This window comes from Cololabis saira, chromosome 23, assembly GCF_033807715.1.
Source record: "Cololabis saira isolate AMF1-May2022 chromosome 23, fColSai1.1, whole genome shotgun sequence".
Taxonomy (NCBI): domain Eukaryota; kingdom Metazoa; phylum Chordata; class Actinopteri; order Beloniformes; family Belonidae; genus Cololabis; species Cololabis saira.
The window spans coordinates 23,850,141-23,870,218 of NC_084609.1; the positions used below are offsets into that span (position 1 = coordinate 23,850,141).

A 20,078-nucleotide genomic window follows, 5' to 3' on the forward strand; every position below is an offset into this window, starting at 1 on the left:
AATCTCATCAAAAACACAACTCTGACCGGCGATTGCACTGTTTTCCAGCAACAACAAGACAAAACGGTGTTGAGGAAACACTATAGGACCACTGGATAACAGGTCGCCCGTATGACTAATCACACTAAGGCCTTTGCCTTTGCAGAAGTGGCCTATTGTGCTGATATCTGAGGAACACAAGGCCAAATTCAGTGCTTTTATTTTGTATGTTAATGTCCTCACTCACAAATAGAGAATCAGTGTTGACATGGTGCACAACCATTGACTTAAACTGCATGACCACAGACTGGAGAGCCGTGTAAAATTCTTGATGCGGACGGCCGATCTGAAAACATTAAAGAAACCAACACAGCTCTGTAGTGAATACTGTAGCAGTGTTTTTTTAAGTTTTAAGCTTTTGTACAACCTAAACTTGGATAGCATTCCCTTGTGATGCATACGGATAACAATTCTAAAGGAATGGCAATGCAGTGTCTTAAATAACATTATTTTTCAAAAGTTTATAATATCCTGTGGTCCAGCATGCTTTGCTCAATATATCACAGAGATACAGAACAACAGCTCATGTTTCAATTATGCTGTTGCACATCTATTCAAGCAGGAGCTTGAATAAGCATCTCAACTCCACTCCACACACAGCTTTGCATTATCTACCTCAGAAATACAGCAAATACAGTAAGACGTGAAGGTGGGACGGGATAAAGACGAAGAGGCTGGATAATTTGGGTCTGTGATGTCACAGTACCTGCACATTTCAATGTGTCGCCGAATTACATATTACAAAGTGATGGGTTGTGTTGTATCAAAGTGTTAGTGTTCATTTGTATCTAAAACAGTGTGCATTATCTGACACTGTACCAACTACATATTAAACTACCCGGTAACCATACCAGAAAACACCCCAGAACAAAACAAAAAAGCCCAACAAAAACAGCCCTTTCCTAGAAATGGATGTGAGCAGCAGGAGCATTTCCATGTACTCTAATTCCCACATAATGAAACAACTAATTTAGAGCAGGACTGACATAGGTACTAGGGTTGTCACGATACCAAATTTCTGTTTCGATACCGATACCAATATGTATTTCGATACTTTTCGATACTTTTCGATACTTTTTGTAAAAAGGTGGAACTCTCTCAATGTCAATATTTTCCTTTATTTTAAAGCAGACTTTGGGAACAATAACAACAATAAATAAAATAAATAATTGGCATGGGATATTAAAATGTTCAAACCTTTAGAACAGTGTGAACAAGTAAAATAAAGCAATGCCATTCAAATTAAAGTCACGATGTTAAATAAAATACTGTAGCAGCAAAAACTCCTGCTTCTGAGTGGGTGGTGTCACCCTCTCTGAGCCAGGAGCACTGGACTTCTGTAATTGGGGGAGGGAGGGGGTACAGTATTTTAATTATGGTCATTTTAATTTGAATTCCATTGCTTTATTTTACTTGTTCTCATTGTTCAAAAGGTTTGTGTTTTGAAACTATAGGCCACATGAAACATTAAATGGGCATAACTAGAAAAATAAATTGAGGATCATTCTATTATCTACAGGACTGTCTCAGAAAATTTGAATATTGTGATTTTCTGTAATGCAATTACAAAAACAAAAATGTCATACATTCTGGATTCATTACAAATCAACTGAAATATTGCAAGCCTTTTATTATTTTAATATTGCTGATCATGACTTACAGCTTAAGAAAACTCAAATATCCTATCTCAAAAAATTTGAATATTCTGGGAATCTTAATCTTAAACTGTAAACCATAATCAGCAATATTAAAATAATAAAAGGCTTGTAATATTTCAGTTGATTTGTAATGAATCCAGAATGTATGACATTTTTGTTTTTTTAATTGCATTACAGAAAATAAAGAACTTTATCACAATATTCTAATTTTCTGAGACAGTCCTCTAGGATAGGATTAGATATTGTAGGCTAATGGAATATTTTACAAAAGTGTGTTTTAATATATAATATTAATTAATATAATTCATTGCCTTAATGGTTTATAATATATATGAAACATTAAATAATATTAAAATATAAAAAATATATTAAAGTTATATTCTAGTCTGTGGAATTTATTTAAATATTTTAAGAATGTAATTTTATTTTTTTTATATTTTAAAAATTGCATTTATTAACCATGGACATGTTTTAACTCTCTGTATAGGCTGCTGTAGGTTTACTACGGGCTGGGAGAGGCTCTGTGCCTCTTTCATTGACATGACAGTGCAGTGAACTGGTGAACAAAGTTATCAGCTGTCGTTCTTGACTGAAGTCGTGGAACAAGTCCGCGTGGTTGTCCTTTAAATGTTTGGACAAGTTTGAAGTGTTGCCTCCTTTTGCAAGACACGCGACACAGCGCTTGCACTGCGGTGCGTCTGGTTCAGTGGTTCGCCCTTATCGCTCGGTTTGAACCCGAAATATTTCCACACCGTACTTCGGGCCCCCATTTTGTCCAAAAGTACGGGCTTTTCTGCAGCTGCCATCTCTTTTTATTTCAATTTTATTTCAACCCGCTTTGTCTGTCTAATAACACGCGACTTCTCGTTTCTCTCTCCTCCGCATGCGAGTGGGAGGGGGAGGCGGCTCTGCTTCTGCAACTACGTCACACTCGCTGACCTTGCCGTGCTTAAAGAGACAGGCTCCAATTTACCAATTCGTTTGCATAGAAAAAATATATAAAAGTACCGTTTGTTTTTAAATGCTGGTATAGTACCGTTTTCAAAACTCTAGTACCGCGGTACTATACTGGTACCGGTATACCGTGCAACCCTAATAGGTACACAGGCATGGTGTACTGAATGGGTATAAGTGCCATATTTTCAGCTAAAACTTGAAAAACAGAGCTTAATGAAGTAATTGAAGGATCCCAGTATAGCTCAAACACCTGCAGCCACTCACCACATTTCACTGTTAGGAACACATGGAAGCTTTTTAAGTAAAGCTTAATGAGCACAGGCTTATCATCATGTTTCAAGCTTTCTTGCATTATGTCCTCACCAACCCATGCAGATATACAAAAAAATGGGAATGAGCTGAAAAAGCAAAATATAACTCACTTTTCTGTGACAACCCAGACATATACATTACCAGGGTGATGAGGACAAAGACAGGAAAATCCTCCTCCCTTTGCACTGACTTTTATTTCAACCATCGTCACATTTGCTAGCTTACTGTTTTTTATGACTCTGCCATGAGCGGGGAGAGTTGGAAGGAAGAAAAGACAAAGGATGAGATGTTCCCTGTTCTATTAATTTTATTCCGGGGTGCCATCAGAGAGAGGATAATTACAGCTCCATTGAATGTGAGTCGCTTAAGAGTTCATGCCCATTTAAAGCCAAGACACATCTCAGTATGTGGGTTTTTCTGAATACAAACCACATATTTAATATATATGCACACACATATTCATATACATGTTCAGCTGAAGAGCCAGCTTAATAGGAAGAACAAAGTCCAATCCATCAGCACATATGCTCTGCCAGTAATCAGGTACCCCGCAGATACGGCTATAATTTATAATATTTATTTGCACAAGACTACAACAGCATCCTATTCATTTGTGACAAAGGGAAATAAGAAAAAGAGGAATAAACCCCAATTTCTTTGCAGCACTGTGGCCAGGTTGACAAAAAGCCATGGTGCTGTTAAACAATGCATGGTCTCAGTGCTTAGTCGCGATGATTTGATTTTTTTTTTTTTTATACTTGTGACAAGATTAGTGGTTCAATTCCTGCGCTCCACGGTCCACATACTCAAGTGTCCTTGGGTAAGACACTGAATCCCCCATCACTCCTGATGCGTTTGAGTAAACAGACTTTCACTGCACAGGTAAAAGAAAATACTGTATAAACCAAGAGAGTAGTGGACAAATGTGTATACGAGTTACCAAATTCAGATTGTTTTATAAAAACACTGACTGGTCAAGAAGACTTTAATAGTACTCTAATGCACTCCGTTTAGCACATATCTGAGTTGTTAACTAGGAATAAAACTAGGAATAAAATGTTCTAACATGATGTACTAACATCTATAGTCAGTTGAGTTAAATACCTTATACCATACCTTAAAACAACATATTTGTGGAAAAATGACATTAATCTCCTCTGTTTTTTCTTTGCTTTTCTATTTAGATTTTACTGCTTCATTCAATAATCGATGACAAAACAATGTATTACAAAATATCGGGACACAAAATTCAAAAAAGATATTACTTTGGACTATTATTCTAAGTAATAGTTACTTTGATTGCGTAGTAATTTGGTACATACACATTTGCACAACTAGAATAATGTGTTATCCATGGTGTTCCACAGAGCTCTAGACTGGGACCAATTATGCTTACTCAATACATGCCTCTTTTTGAGAAAATCATCAAGCAAGATGGCATGTATTGCTATTGTTATGATGACACCAAACTGTGTTAATGAAAACTTCGGAAACTAGTCAGTTATCGAGGTTACACGATTGTCTTGCAGACATCAAGGTCGGGATGGCATTTAATTTATTTAACTTTTGAATCAGAATCAGAATAAAACTTTATTGCCAAGTCAGACATAGTCAGAGAAGAGAACTTGACTCTGGTTAACACCGTTGGCACCATTTGTTTCTACGGACGCCATTTCTAGGAGGAAGGATGACACTGGGATGGAGGAGAGAAAAAAAGGCATCTCCACACTGTGTATTTTGTATTGGCATTATCTATTACAGTTATTGTTACTCTGATGCCTTAACCTTGACTTCTTGTACTACTGTGTAGCTGGAATCTAACCAGATGAGACTCCAGCTGCAGTCTGTGCAAAGAACCCATTGGGTTTTTAAGATGCAGGGAGGTGAGGAAGACATGGAACAGGAAGATCTGTACAGAGTATGGGTTGGAAGTCCCAAAGTCAAGATGGGAGATAGCGCCAACGGTGGTGGAGAATGAAATATCCCGTGGGACTTGTAAATCAAGGCTATTAAACTAGTGGCGGCTAACTAACCGGACACTGTGGTTAACAAATTCCACAAGAAAGCACCAGTCAAAGATGTACAATGCCAAGTGACATCAAGAGGAAGGAACATGAAAAGGTGGAAAAATACTCTCTTATCTTAGAAAAATACTTGTCTTTTGAGGTTAAAAAGATTTTTTCACATCCTTGGGAACATTATTTCCCCACCAGCTTTCTTTCTTCTACTTTAAAAAACCCCAAAACAAAACAACTTTATCTTAGAGTAACAGGATCAAGAGTGGAATGTTAAGTTAGCAAAACTGCAAACTAAATGGTCCACTAGTGTCGGGGAGAACTACCACAGCATCATCAGATATACATTGGCAGTGGGGAAGAAAGAAAGAAAAAGAAGATTCCGCATAGCTGATAAAAATTTCAAATTGTATTGACAAGTGACTTATTTCATTTCTGAGGGAATCTTGATCCTGTTTCGAATCAAGATGAGATCAAACGTGTGATTCAGGTTATGATTTTTTCACCAACTGAACTCCAAAAAATGGGCTGTAAGGGCCATGAGGGTGAAAACAGAAATATTGTGTGTCTTTCAGTGTAGGTGAAATAGGCAAAGCTTTCAAATTATTTGTATTCTCTCTTCTTGCTTGCACATTTAAGAAACACTCATTCAATGCAAACCTTGAATTAGCTACAGCTGTGACTCGACCTCTTCTACAGTTATTATGAGCCTTTTGAAAGTAGTTATATCCAGGATTCTTTAAAGCGACATATTTATTGGAAGAGAAGGCAGATATTTGTAGGAATAAATATGATTTATGCTCAATAAGAGTCTAATTTTGATTGTCTTGGGAGCTGGTAGCAAGTCATTTAGGGACAGGGTGTTTATACTGATGAGATTGTGAAAGCCTGTACAGAAATGTTTAACTGGTCGTTCTGTTGGGTGTCTAGCAGGAGCTATGGCAGGAATATAGAAATAACCAATCAGTGGTGAGGCAGGCTAGGTCCTTGAGAAGATTACATCTGGTGTTTCTTTTGAAAGTACAATATACAGTAGATGGGACGTTCTCCCTGTGGATATGGACTGGCCAGGAAAATGAACTGGAGGTGATGCATGGGCAAAGAGTAGGCTGTGCTGCAAGGCAGGGTGGAGTCCTGAGAGAGAAGCAAAGAGGAACAAATATGTTTCCTTTTTGTTTGAGTGGTCTTAATCAACGTTTAGCTGAAAGCCTAGGTTTGAGGGACAGTTGATGCAAAAAAGGAGAGGAGATACCAGAGAATACAAGAAAAACTAAATAAAGAAAAGAGGTAATATGGAAGGGTGAGTGTGTGTAGCCTCTGCAGTTGCAGAAACAGAGGCATACGAGTAAACCTGTGAAGCCCCCTCTCCTCTGGACAGAGTCTCAATAAAGCTGTGGAGCAAACCACATTGCTTTTGTTCATGAGAATGGCAGCAATCTGTGAATTTTCTCTCCCCGTGTTTTATAACATGTCAGTTCTAAACCCTTGACTGCTGCCTCTCAAACCCTTTCATCTCAAGGCTGCCAACAACAAGAGATTGAGACATTTCAGGTTATTTATGTGGAAAAAATTAAGTACAAATCAGATATGACTACATTTAAAGCATTTAATAAATCTAAGAAAATATGGCATTGTGTTGCCACAAAATACACCTGATATTAGCTGGTTGTTTTGTACATTTATCAAATGGAAAGTGTGGCATTGGAGCAGTGAAACTATGTGCTCTGTGCAACATGTAGATGTACCAGAGTGGAGAAAATGCACTCACACTCTTATTAAAGACTCTACTTCATAAATTATTCTGTATCTGGGCTCTCTGATGTTGATAGTAGAAGAGCACTGGTTTATTCAAATATGCTAAAATTTTACTACCATTTGAATTATTTAGTTAAGAAAAGCGACTCACACAAATACAGTAATTGGATCTAATACTGGTGGAGTGTCGTTGGTATAAGCAGGTTAGCAGGGAGGCAAAAGCTGCATTCAGAACTTTAGGATGTTGTAAAGGTTTGGTATGGTTGAGTCTAATGTGTATAACTTCAACTTGTTGAGGGGAGGAAGTGGATTTGCACATTTAAAGATAATGCTCATTTATGTAATGTCGAACACTTGAGGCACAATTCTAGGAGAGTGAAGAGAAATGGTCTTTCTGTTATAATTGATTTTTTTCCAGGGAGGAAGGAACAAACACATTAACCTCAGGGACCCAGGTATGCAGAGAAACATGTCTGATTATATCACTGTTTACGTCATTTACTCCCGTCAACTCTGTGTGCATCTGCAGCTTCTTATTGTTTCACCTCCCACTTACAGTAGTTGGATCAATTTTTTTCCAATTTGCCAAATAAGTGTGTGTTTGCGTGTGTGTGAGACACAAGCAGAGAGACGGGGAATGGGGGCATAAAAGGGGGTGGGGGATGTTTGTGAACAGCGAAGCGTGGCGGGATGCGAGCTGTAAACTGGCAGGTGATTGGCTTGTTGGTCTAGCCGTGCCGCTCCAATCCAAACAGCAAAAGCCCGCTAACGCACACTCGCGTCCTCCAGCACAGATGAGCGGGTATATGAGTGGCACGCCGGAGCACCGTGTTTATCAGTCCCCAAAGATTTGTGAAGTTTTAATTTCCTTTCTTCTCCGAGTTTGTGTGTCTGAGTCCACGGTTGAGGGCGTTGGTGAACCCTGAATTCTCTCTATCCATCCACCCGCTGCTCTCTCACTCCGTCACCTCCTTCAGTCTCATCCAACAAACGTCCGTCACTCGCTCCGTTCCTCATTAATAAAACTGAACATCATTTCACAGAGTACAGAGGGATTACTCTTTATTAAAAACAACTTCTACTGGCATGTAATCTCGACTTGCTGATCTGCCAAGAATTAACTTGAAATCTATTGCCTCCAGCGGCAGAAGGAAAGGTTACCAACCTTTCTGAAAAAAGTCTTCACTTTCCTTTAGTATTGTTCAATCACTTGTGTGCAAAAGCATTTAAAATGCAGCTCTGAGGTCCCACGGTTCAAAATCCCTGCATTATTATCAAATTTTGTCAACTTGGAGCCCTAAAACATACCAAACCACCAATTCCCCCAAATACATATTGCTATTTTGAAATGACTTTAAATGGAACACAATATTAAAAAAAGTTATAACAGAAGAAAAAAAAAATTGTTATGAATATTAATCAAAGTAAATGAAAAGAATGCTCAAAAAACTGACTACTAAACAGAGATATCTTCTGTATTTGGTTCAAAGTATACTAGTTCTAGTTTCTAGTTGTTTTTTTTTCTTTCTTAAACATAGACACGTTTGTTGGGTCCCTATTTTGAACTAAAGTTTAAACCCTTTCAATTGATTCACAGACATACATAATTCTGTTACATTTCAAGAAGAAAACAAGCCAGATAAATCCATCTAAAGTTGAACTTCAAGAAGAACTAGAATTGATAATATATTCTTCTGAAGGTAGCTGAGCTCACACAAGAACATACTGTTTTAGAGCCATTTCATGGGGAAGAAAAATCACAGTCGGGGTAACATTTCCGGAATGATTCTGCAAAGTCTGACTTTGTAATCTAATTTCAGACAAAACCAACACAGACATCAGATGTTGGAGTCATTATATTAGCAATTCAAAGTGAAGTCATTAAATCTTCTTATTTAGATCCCTACAGATGAATAAAATACAGTAAAATGATACTGGGTAATGCGGTTGGCCTCATAGTTCGATGCTATTTGCTTCTTTGGGATGGTTAAAGGTTAAGTCAAATAGCACATTATTGTATTTTGAGAGGAATCAAAGCAATATCATTTGAAAATCATTGCTTGGACAAACATAAAACCATTTAAAATGTTCTACAAAGGGTCAGGAATTGAATTATAACGTGTAAATGTGTAATTGAGGGGGCGGGGCATGGTTATATGTGCTCTAATGTCAAAGGGCAAGTGGACAGACTGAACAGGAACAAGGCACCAGATGATTGTGGACTTCAAAATTGCCAAGATTAAGTCAAATAGTTTTTCCATCCTCAGTATAAATACCTCAGTGTTCACCTGGACACCAGACTGGACTGGAGAGACAATACTGATACTGTTTATAAGGAAGGACAGAGCGGACATTACTTCTTAAGGAAGCTTGGGTCCTGCAGAGTTTGCAGCAAAATGCTGAATATCTCCTGTAAGTCACACCTGCAGTCATCTGTTGGGGAGCAGCATCAGAGCCAGTGCCCCAAAGAAACTTTACAAGTTGATAAATAAGGCTGGCTTTGTTCCGGGACTGTTCTGGACCCTCCTGAGCTGATTGTGCGAACGATGATACTTCATAAAATGAAGAACATCATGGACAACCCTGAGCGTCCTCTTCACAACCCAGTGATTCAGCAACAGAGGCTTCTTCAGATCTGTTGCTACAGGAAATCCTTCCTGCTCAGCAATAACCTTCTCCAATGACTCTTTGAGCAGACTTAAATGTTTACAGCAACAATTAATTTCCCCTCGGGGATAAATAAAGTCTTCTTGAATTTGAAACGTGCACATAAGGCACAAAAAAAAGGCATAAGGAATAAATACTAAAGCTCTCAAAGAACAAACCGCCTGAATTATTTTCTAACTATTTCTTCTGGTTCTGTATTATACTAAAATGTCCCCCAGATGTTACACGCACATCGTATAATCGGGATGTAAATGATGGTCAGAGCCTGACTAGAGCCATCCATCCACTGCTCGGGGCTTCCTCATCATTATGATTTGCAAAACAAACTTTGTCATGGGAGTCAAGGTGACTCTGTCAGGCGTGTCTCTACCCCCCTCCTCCTCCCCCTCCCGCCTCGTCGTCCCTCCTCCATTGTGATGCTTGGTCCTCCTCCCTCCTTGCGTCCGGCAGCCATATTGGCTGAGACACAAGCGAGTCTCTGATTGACAAGTGCTGCTGATCAACGTGTGGGGAACAGGGATGGGGCTGCGCCGAGTCAGGTGTCGGTGGTGACGGGAGGTTTTAGCGACAAAGAGGGTGAGCAGAGGCGAAAAGGGAAAGTATTGCAATGTCACAGCATCTTTAAACTGCTGTGTCGGCTCTCTGACGGCTCTGATCCCTCAAAAAGCAAACTGGCCTTGTGTGGGACGAACGCAGCGCTCTGACGAGTCGACTGTAGACAAGGTGAAAAGGTGACGGTGCTGCAGGAGATGGAAAATGATAAACGAGCACATTTATTATGATGTAACAGTTGCATACAGAATATAATAAAGCGCAGGCTTCTGACTGGCAGTTCTGGGATTTAAAAAAAAGGGAAAAAAAGTACTTTTCATACTTAAATGCCACAAGCTGTGCAATTATTTCTTTGTTATATTCACAGCTTCAAGCCGGAGTAGCGTGCAAGATGAATTTAAACACCACAAGGCAAGAAATGTCTATGTTGGATTATAAATGATGAAGTCTTATGAAGTAAAAATGAAAAATCTGATTTAAGGCATGATGCAATGGATTTAAAAAGAGTTTTTTTTTCAGAGAACTTGTGTTAAATACATATCAAGTCATTGTCAACTAAGTTTGTACCCCTGTGTATGATTTGCCCCTCCAGTGTAGCCTCTCGCTTCAGGCGACATTATAATTACCAAGCACCACAGTTAATCAGAGGAGGAAAAGAAGAAAAAGCTTGTACAGTCCCATTTTCATGTAACTGTGGATTTAGTTGATTTTGGAGACAGATTGTCTCTGTTCGCGCTCTCTGAGGCTGTTTTATTTGCTGCTGTTATTCAGAATCTGAATAAGGAGGAGTGGAATAGGAGCTGTGAGGCGTCCTTGGTATGTAAGCTAGTGCAGAGGCCTCATGTTCCTGTGTGTGAGGGAAGAGAAACTGGAAACATGACAACCTTGCAACCTTGGTGAAAACTTGTAATCCTCCTTTCATGCTGACAGAGAGAGAAAAAAAAGAGAGAGAAATATTCAGGTCGACGGCAGTGAAGGTGTAAAAAGCACACAGAAGATATTTGTGTGTGTGAGAGCAGGGTCTAGTCTGCAGAGGACCATGGTCGTGTTGGGAGTGACCATGGGACACATCATTACCGCGACAGCAGCGGTGAGGCGGGACGTGGAGAGAGCCAGCTCTCTCTGGGACGGTTACGCCGTGGCCTTCATCCTCACATTCATGGAGGGTCACAAAAACCTTCAGACCCTCCATGGCGCGAGAAATTCTTAACTTATGAACAAATGTCACAATGTGATAAATAGTGCATTCAAGTGTTTTCTTCATTAGAAAATATTAAAGGAGACAGATTCAAAGAAAGGAGGTTGATTATATTGAAAAGTGTGCTTCTCTAATACTTTTTCGTTTACTGACAACAAAACTCCTCCAAGAGAATTCACTATAAATAAATAATAGAATAATAAAAAAAAAAAAAACAACCCTAGTTTGTTCAGAGAAGCAGGTAATATGTTATTTTCCATTAATCATCTTGCAGGATCCTGTCCGCCTGTTAAATATTTGGACATTTAATTTCAGATTAACTTGTATTCTGACATTTCAACAATATGCAATATAAGCAGGAAGTAATTGATTTGATTTATGAGGACGCAGAGCTTTGTGTGAGCTGAAGAAAGAAGCAAATTGAAGTTTTTGAACTCTTCAAATGGTGTCTTACAAAAACAACAGAAAGACTTGAAACGCTTAGCTGCTCTCTTTACGTGTAACGTTTCTGTCTGTAACTAATTTACAGGAAGTATATGTTTTGTGATACATAAACTGCGGTGGCGTGTACAATTTATGTTTAGATCAGCGTATGCAACCAAACCACCTCCAAAAACCAATCTGCACCTCAATATTGTCTTGTTGGTTAGCATCTATGTGGGTGTCCTTGATTACGTGCTGGCAGCAGATGTGACCTCCATAGTAGAACGGAGGCTACAAAGTAATCAAGTGTAATTAAACACCAATTAAGACAAAAACAAATTAACTTTCTTTTTTCCCCTCCAAAGTTGTGCAGTTTCTCCACTCAGAGCACTTCAGGAAGAAAGTGCCACCACCATCACACGAGCAGAAACTGTCTCCTTGGTAACGGAGGAAGATGAAAACTCTTCTTGCTGCACCCGTTTATCCAATTTCAGAACATTCAGGTGATTCCAACAGAATAAGAAACACTCATCCGTGGATCGGCAGGTAAGGTGGAGGTTGAATATTGCTGGTGACGGCAAAGTAAAATGCCTGCAAAAAAAAGTTCCACAGGCCAATATTTTGTTGGACCACTTTAGCTTTGATTACGGCACTGATTAACTGTGTCATCGTCCCAATAAGCTTCCAACCAGAGTTACATTAATGGTTCGCAAAGATCTCCCATTGATGATGGTGATTCTCTCTCGGGTTTGGGTCTGGAATATTCCCACACCATTAGAGAAGAAAAACAATATACCCCTTACTGGAATAAAGTGATCACTCAGTATATTAACGTGGTCAGCTGACGTTGCTGAACTTAGACCTGACCAACTGCAGCAACCCCAGATCATCACTTTATCTGCCCTTCTCCCTGCCCTGATGCTCCCATCACTCTGGAAAGGGTCAATCTGGACTCATCAGACCACATGACCCCCTTCCACGGCTCCAGAGTCCTCTCTTGTAACTAATCTCCACGAGTGTGGCATGATGGTTCTTTTTTTGCTGCTTGGCAGTTCTTTGACAAGAGTGCAGCATTTATCCCGTCACCTCAAAGTTGGCATCGAAACGTCTTCTCATTTGTTTCTTCACTTGTTCTACTTTTAAAATATTTTTTGGGGATCTTGCTGAGCTCCTGCATCTCTTAAACCAGCTGGCTCCGTTATTAAGTTGCAGTTGTAATGGGAATGTTCAGGTTGCTGGGACTCCTCTAACAGTTGGTGTGGACGCAATAATGTTTAGAAATCCCAACCCTGAATGGTGGACGACCTTTAAAAATGCAAACTGGACATTTGTGTCCAAGTGGTCGAGAGTCTTTAAAGAAAAATGCCAATCTTGGCCTCACAAAACACACTTAGAAAAAGGCGCCTCATGAAGATCTTTTTCTCTTTTTTGGGGAATAAAATGCCAAAAGAATCAGACTCTCTATAGATGCTTTATAGTTGCGTCTAAAGCAGTTTAAAGGGGACCTATTATGGCATCTAATACCTATTTTAAACAGGCCTTGAATGTCTTAAGAACAAGCCTTTGATTGTTTTTGCTAAATAAATTAGAAATTCAGCCTCTGAGCCATGTCTTTATCTTCCCATTCTCTAACCACATTATCTATGCAGGATTCTGAGTGGGCGGGGAGGCTATGATAATGAGACACTGTGCTGATTGGCTGCCTGAATGACGCGATACGCCGCTATGAAAAAATGTCGAAAAAATCCGGCCGGCAGAGTTAGTTGTGGCCGTGGTTTCACACATCGCTCCAATCGTTACGTAACGACGGGAGCAGAATCTTATTGGCTCGTAGATCCACATCACACTGGATGGCTCATCAGGGGGGCTGTACAGACACTGCAGAATTTGGTTGCTTTCCTCCTTCTCTGAGTTGGCAGGCTGAGGGGAGACCACTTTATATATGTTAAAGCTAGAAAAAACCTGTTTTTCATAATAGGTCCCCTTTAAATAAACAAGTTAAGTAACACAGTATGAAACATAAGAAAAAAAGTCCAACTACTGGTATGTGTGTTCTCATTCAATTCAGTCAATGCTTCTAATCTTAATCTAGGATCATATTCTGGATTTATGTTGGACTGAAATACCACATCTTTCCACAGGCAATCCGTATATTTAATCATGCATTACTCGCAGATTTTAAACATAGCCGCTACACAGCTCCCTGGTTGGTAAATTCGGCCATCCACATCAAAGAGGACCATGTTTCAGAAGCGGAAAATGTCACGCTATCCCTTTAACAGTAAGGCTAATGCTGCCACACTGAGCTTCTTGCTAATTTCATGCTCCACGCAACAGGGATAATTTAGTCTCTGTGTGTCTGTCTGCCGAGGAAGAGTGGCCTGTGTGTGTACTTCCCTCTGAATCACTCCTCCCTGCATCCTCCGCTCTGCCTCTTTTTAAGATGAATAGAGAGGCGAGGTGAAACCGGTGGAAACAGAAACGCGGAGCACAATAAGGGCAAAGCGGATGAAAAGACAGAGGAAATGTGGAGAGCAGTCTGTAGATGGAAAGAGAGATGACAGGAGACAGAAACGGGTCTCGTGTTGGATCAGACGGCTGAACAGATGGCCGCGCTGCAGAGAGAAAACCTCCACGGAGACATTACAACACTCAGGTTAAAGTCTCCCTTGGAAGATACAGAAACACACCACCAAACACACACCGGGGCCCCGTGGCAAAGTGCAAGGTCTTTGCTATTTATAAAGAGAATTTGCAAAAAAGGCACAAAAACCTTTTTTCGCCACGACAACAAACGTCCTTTGGTCTCGGTGGACTGAGCGACCAACGTACGCGGAGCATGCAAGACTAAAATCTTCTGCCAAAAACGGTAATGGCAGGGGTGTGTGGTCGGGGGGAAGCGGGGAGGAAAGGATGTCTGAGGCGTGTGAAGAACAGCGGCCCGGTGAAACAAAGCAAGGGCAAAGCTGAACAGACAAGAACAGCTTCGTGCTTCGCTGTCGGCCCTGAAAGTTTCATGAGCGGGAGTGACCCAGTTCCCCCGCCAGGTTAGGACCGGAGGTGGGGGACCGTGTTTCTACGTGGCGCCGAGGTTTGCACGGACACCGGCTTGTATGTGACGGGGCTACAATCCAAACAGCATTGTAAAGCATCAAATATTTAGCAGATGGATTACAAGTACAAAGTGTACCCGCATTGTCGTCAAGTCACGGCAACGAAATGACACTGTTTAATCTTTTATTCCTCGCGCCATTTTTAGACACGGAGCTGGACTCCAGTCTTCCAGTCTTCCAGTCAAACGCACGCAGCGTTTGATTTCACCTCAAAGGTAATTTTCTTTGAAAGAAAGAAAGCAAGTAAGGAAATTAATACTCTCTTTTCCTTTTATATTCTTCATTAAAGTCATTTTATCCTCAAATGGAAGTCTGGATAGTTGGATTTGATCTCAAAAAAGGACTGAATGAAGAAATCTGTCACAAATCAGTCATATCCTTTAGAAGTAGGGATGAGAGGCCTGGCAGACACATCGTTCACCCTTCACCCTAAACCTGGGGCGAGGTTGGAAAATGACTACATGGAATATGAATTTGATTACATTTTGAAATAAATTCATCTCATCAAACGTTACGCTGATGGAAATCCTTCACAAGCAACTGCATCATAAATTTCATGATTGTGTGACTGTGCAACGTCAAGGTGGGTGCTGATGCAGACGAATGTACTCAACTATACGCTGCGCTCTTAACAGCAGACGCACAATGAAAAACATCTAATTGTTGCTATGGACACCGAGCAAGCATCCTATCAAATAAAAGGTGATCATACATGTTATGTTCAGTTACTCTATGGGAGTGGGTCTGAGTGGCTGTATAATCGCCCTCATACGAGCACTCAGCGCAGCTCTTTTCCTACGTAGATCCATTAGTTACAAAAATGAAATAAGAGGGGAACTACTCGACCGCCACAAGAACCGACGCCAAGAAAACAGAGCAGAAGCAAGACAAACCTGCCCACTTAAATTGCGGCGTACTCGTAATATGCTGACATCAAAGTCCTATATGAGAAGGGCAAGCGGACCTGCCCTGAACTTAAACTAACCTAAAAGTTCTTTCATTCAAGTCAGGCTCCTATCTGCCTTTAACCTGCCAGAAGCCATTGAAGTGATGGAGCTCTGAGTTCAGGAGGAGTTCATGAAGACTTAAATGTGGCTGCTTTGCTATTTAGAAATTTCAGTTATGGTTTGATGGGGCTGAACTCACATCTTCAGCAGCAGAACACATTATATATCCAGGTTTCATTTCTCGCTTTGTAAGTCCAAGGCAGGTTTGGTTGAACTAACACATTTACCCCCATCAGTGATATTCACCTGAAGACGTCTGTACGCCGTCATCCAAACCTTCATGCACACCGAGGCCCCTTGGAAAGAAGAGACTCAGTCGCTTTGCAGTAGATAAAACCAAAAAAACCACAGCAACACACTGACGCATTACAACTACAGAGCGTCCAATGTAGACTAAATGAGCAGGGGACCGACTTGGACCAATGAGGAGGTAAAATCCCCCATAAATATTTGGTTATGCTTCGATCCAACAGACAACACACCTTTCCTTTTACCCAGGTTGCAACTTTCCACATGAAACCTTTTTAGCTAGGCCAAACTTTCAGTTGCAGCAGCGGCCTGCGAGGGTTTTCTATTAGCAGAAATGTTTTGGGAGGCAGCTGATGTCCAAAAATAATTAGAAGTGGATGTTTCTGCCTTGTAAACTTGGTTTAAGCTTTAACATTGAATTGACATCATGTGAATGCCACATAGGGCTGGGCCACATATCAAGATTTTAATATATATCGATATATTATCAAACGTGATATGGTACGAGACAATATCGTTTATATCGATTTATTAAAAAAAAAAAAAAAAATATGATTTTGATATAGCTTATTTTGTGACAAATTGACTTGAATGTTTTATTTGAGATTTGCACAAATGTTTTGTTATTTGCACAACTGTCAACCTCAGTGGAAAAGTCTGCCTGTTACTGTCTACATTGTATTAATTGTACAGTGTATTTTAATTTAATTGTTATGCAGGAAAGGGATATTTGTTTTATTTTATTCAAGAAGCATTTTTATTTTATATATGCAGTTTATTTTTATTTCATTTGTTTTATACATTTTGATATTGTGCAGACCTCTGTTAATAAAGGAACCTGTGTGACATTTGGCACAAGGCATTGTATTACAACTGACTGTTATTTTAAGGGTTTGCCACAGAAAAAAATGAAGCTAACAGAGATGCTATGCTATAATGCTTTGGGGGAAACCCCAATTATGGCACAGAAAAAATATCGATATATATCGAGTATCGCCATTCAGCTAGAAAATATCGAGATATGACTTTTGGTCCATATCGTCCAGCCCTAAAGCCACAGCAGGGAAACAATGCGATGCACTGGGTCAACCACTACGAATGTGATTGGCCTGCTTTCTAGCACTGTTCTTCTTCTTCTCTGTTGTATTACTACTACTTCCTCTTAATCATTTTCAAGCTGGATAGAAAGATCGGTGGAATGTGACTGACGCTCAACATTTTCTTTCGCTCCTTCTCATAGGTGAAGTATTTCTTTGGCTCCATTGCGACGTCTGAGCTACACGACGGAGGCAGACAAAGGGAAGCTCGGCACTTCGAGCTACTTCGCTGCATAAAAGACACTGCCTCCTAGTGTTTGGGGGCGTATTTACAGAGTGACACAAGCAACGTAGGTCCTATATGTAGCTAAAGAGAAGCATAACTCAGACTTAAGTAGGGCTGGGGATCGATTCAAATATCAAGAATCGATTCGATTCCGATTCTTAAGATTCAGATGCTGTTGCATGAATACAGTATATGACTGTCTAGTTATGCAACATATTAATACTAGTATTATATTGAGATTTAACAGCAAGTATTGGCAGCTAGTGATGCTGTAAGGGACCAATCAGCTCCCAGAATGCTGATAGAACTGCTTTCAGAAACATCATGTGGGTCAGAATTACCAAACAGATCCAGGGCAGCAAACAGAGGACGAAAGAAATCGCTTTTATTTTTTCCTCATTTATGAGAATTTGGTTTTAAACATTTATGCAAATGTAACTCCAAGACAGTATATAAAGCAAAGAAATATAGACAATTTATGCAATTATAACTGAAAACTTCCTTTAAACATATTTAAAGGCAAAAACATGGCACCAGTTATTCTCGTGTCCAACAAAATATTCCTTTTTTGGGCATAAACAAAAAAGTACCAAAAGGTGTAATGCAATGATGAAAGAATTTTTTTTTTTTAAATGTATTTATTTTTTTTTTTAAATCGATCTTTAGACATATGAATCGATTTTTAGGAATGAATATGAGAATCGATTTCAAATCGGAGAATCAATCTTTTCAACACAGGCCTAGACTTAAGATATTTAATTTAGAAGCTGCCACCTTATTACAATACAGGCAAAGAACTACAATAATAGTGAAGCATAGAGAAGTAAATCAAAGTAAAAAATGGACGTAGAATAGATCAATACATAAACATAACGTGTTTTGTGATTTAGTCAATTGTTAAAATGTGTAAATTTAATTCAAATATGCATGTCTTTATATTTGATTATGAAGATTCCTCATAGTGGCGTCGCTCCGGGGGAAGACCACACTAAAGGCCGTTTCAGCTCTTCTGGCTCTTCTGTCAGCGCGTCTCACCTAATCAAACACTACGATGTGGTCACATGCCTTACACTCTCAACCTCTGCATCAACTGGAAAATCCATTATATGTACTCAGCTCAAGCCTCAGACACACATGCCAGCGTATGTGCACGTCCACCGCCGTACGCGCACCCCCCAGAATCAATAGCAGACATTAGTGTTATTGACAATGCCAGCTAGGGTTAACAACCGGGCCTAACGGTAGGTGCTGCCCATTAAACTCTGTAAATGTTGGGGGGCAGTAAGATCAAGAGGTCCAGATCCATCTGGACTGTAATAAGTCCCTGCTTCCTGGTCCCACATCTACTGTATATTTTGGATCACCACTCATGTGAAAACTCCTTCATTACATCTAAAACCTAGAAGTGTGGTGCAGTGTACCACTGGCGGGGCATTAAAAAAGGATTCCTTGAGCTTACGTTTGATTTCATCCTCTGCTCAGATATTTGCTGTTTTTTTTAATATATTTTTGAAAGCAGGTTCTTTATTTCTCGAGGTTACCTGCTTCATGGCTCTTTAAAGTCTTTAAAATCCCCCCGTGGCAGGTTGTGAGCATGACATGCCATCAAAATGTTATGTTTATATATTGTATAAAAGATGGTAAAGTAGAATAAGGGCACGGCACTGGAATTCCTTTTTATGCATTGCTGTATAAAAGGGCCTTAGCTCGACAGAAATAAGCTTTACTTTGACACTCATACACAGAGAAGGGCAAAGCAGCCATAAAATAAGAAACTAAACCATCTGTTAAATCAGTTAAAGCATTTGCTCCATGTGTTAAAAGAGCCACGGACATCTCTGTTTGATGATGCAACTGGTCCTTCGTCCATTTCTGGTCATCATTGGGATAATTCCTCATTTTCTCCAGGCCTTCCTGATCCCATTTTCTTTCATCATCAAGTTCTACAAGCTTGACCTTGTTAACGGGAAAGCAGACCAGTCAGACTGTATGACCACATCTGCATGGGAGAGCTGTGCAGGCTCTGAACACGTTTTAAAAGAGAAAAAAACGATCTATCTTATATTGCATCACTGCTGCTTCTGAGGCAATCCTGGATATCATTACTAACAAATATCCCAGTCTCTGAACTCGAACGTGGAGATGGACGGAACAGATGAACAGATATTGTTCAGTACTGACGGCATTGCTGTGTGTGTGTGTGTGTGTGTGTGTGTGTGTGTGTGTGTGTGTTTGTACCTGATAGGTGTCCCACAGTCTGATCGTGCAGCGCAGTGGCAGCTCCCTCATCAGGAGGTTGTTCATCCAGCGGAAGGCGAACTGCAGGTACTCGACCTCGTAGTGCTGCATGTGGCGGTGCACGGACTCTGCGACAAAAAAATTAAATAAAAAAAATTAATAAAACATCCTTGAAAAGAAAAAAAAAACTCAGAAATAGATTAACATTCCTTAGATTCCTCCAATTTGGGTGGAAAAACAAAAGAAAATTATAACAATACAAATGTCTATGATGGGGGGGGGAGAAAAAAAAACGTATCGCCGTGGTGACAGTAACAAGAGAGGAGATGGACAGGTTCTTTCATAGCTCCCTTCAGTATTAATAGCTGCTATCATCTGTGCGTCTCTCACACACACCCACACCCACACACTATTTGGTTATAATTGAAATGTAATTACAGAGTTATCCAAGTTGTCTGAGAAAAGCTTCATACCAAAGCATGATGGGAAATGGAAGTGTAATTGTACTGTTAACCAACACTCCGGAGAAATTGCATGTCGCTTCAAAGAAAGCTCAAGTGCATGCAAAGTGG

At 40.0% G+C, this 20,078-nt stretch overlaps 1 protein-coding gene across 2 annotated transcripts in view; it reads right to left on the bottom strand.

Annotated features, from left to right (window-relative positions):
- tbc1d22a (TBC1 domain family, member 22a) overlaps positions 1 to 20,078 on the bottom strand; it is a 147,718-nt gene that overhangs the window by 25,741 nt on the left and 101,899 nt on the right. For both annotated transcript variants that reach the window (XM_061714509.1, XM_061714510.1), the window contains exon 12: positions 19,507 to 19,634. In XM_061714509.1, coding sequence (XP_061570493.1) covers positions 19,507 to 19,634 — 128 coding nt within the window. The remainder of the gene's footprint in view (positions 1 to 19,506; positions 19,635 to 20,078) is intronic.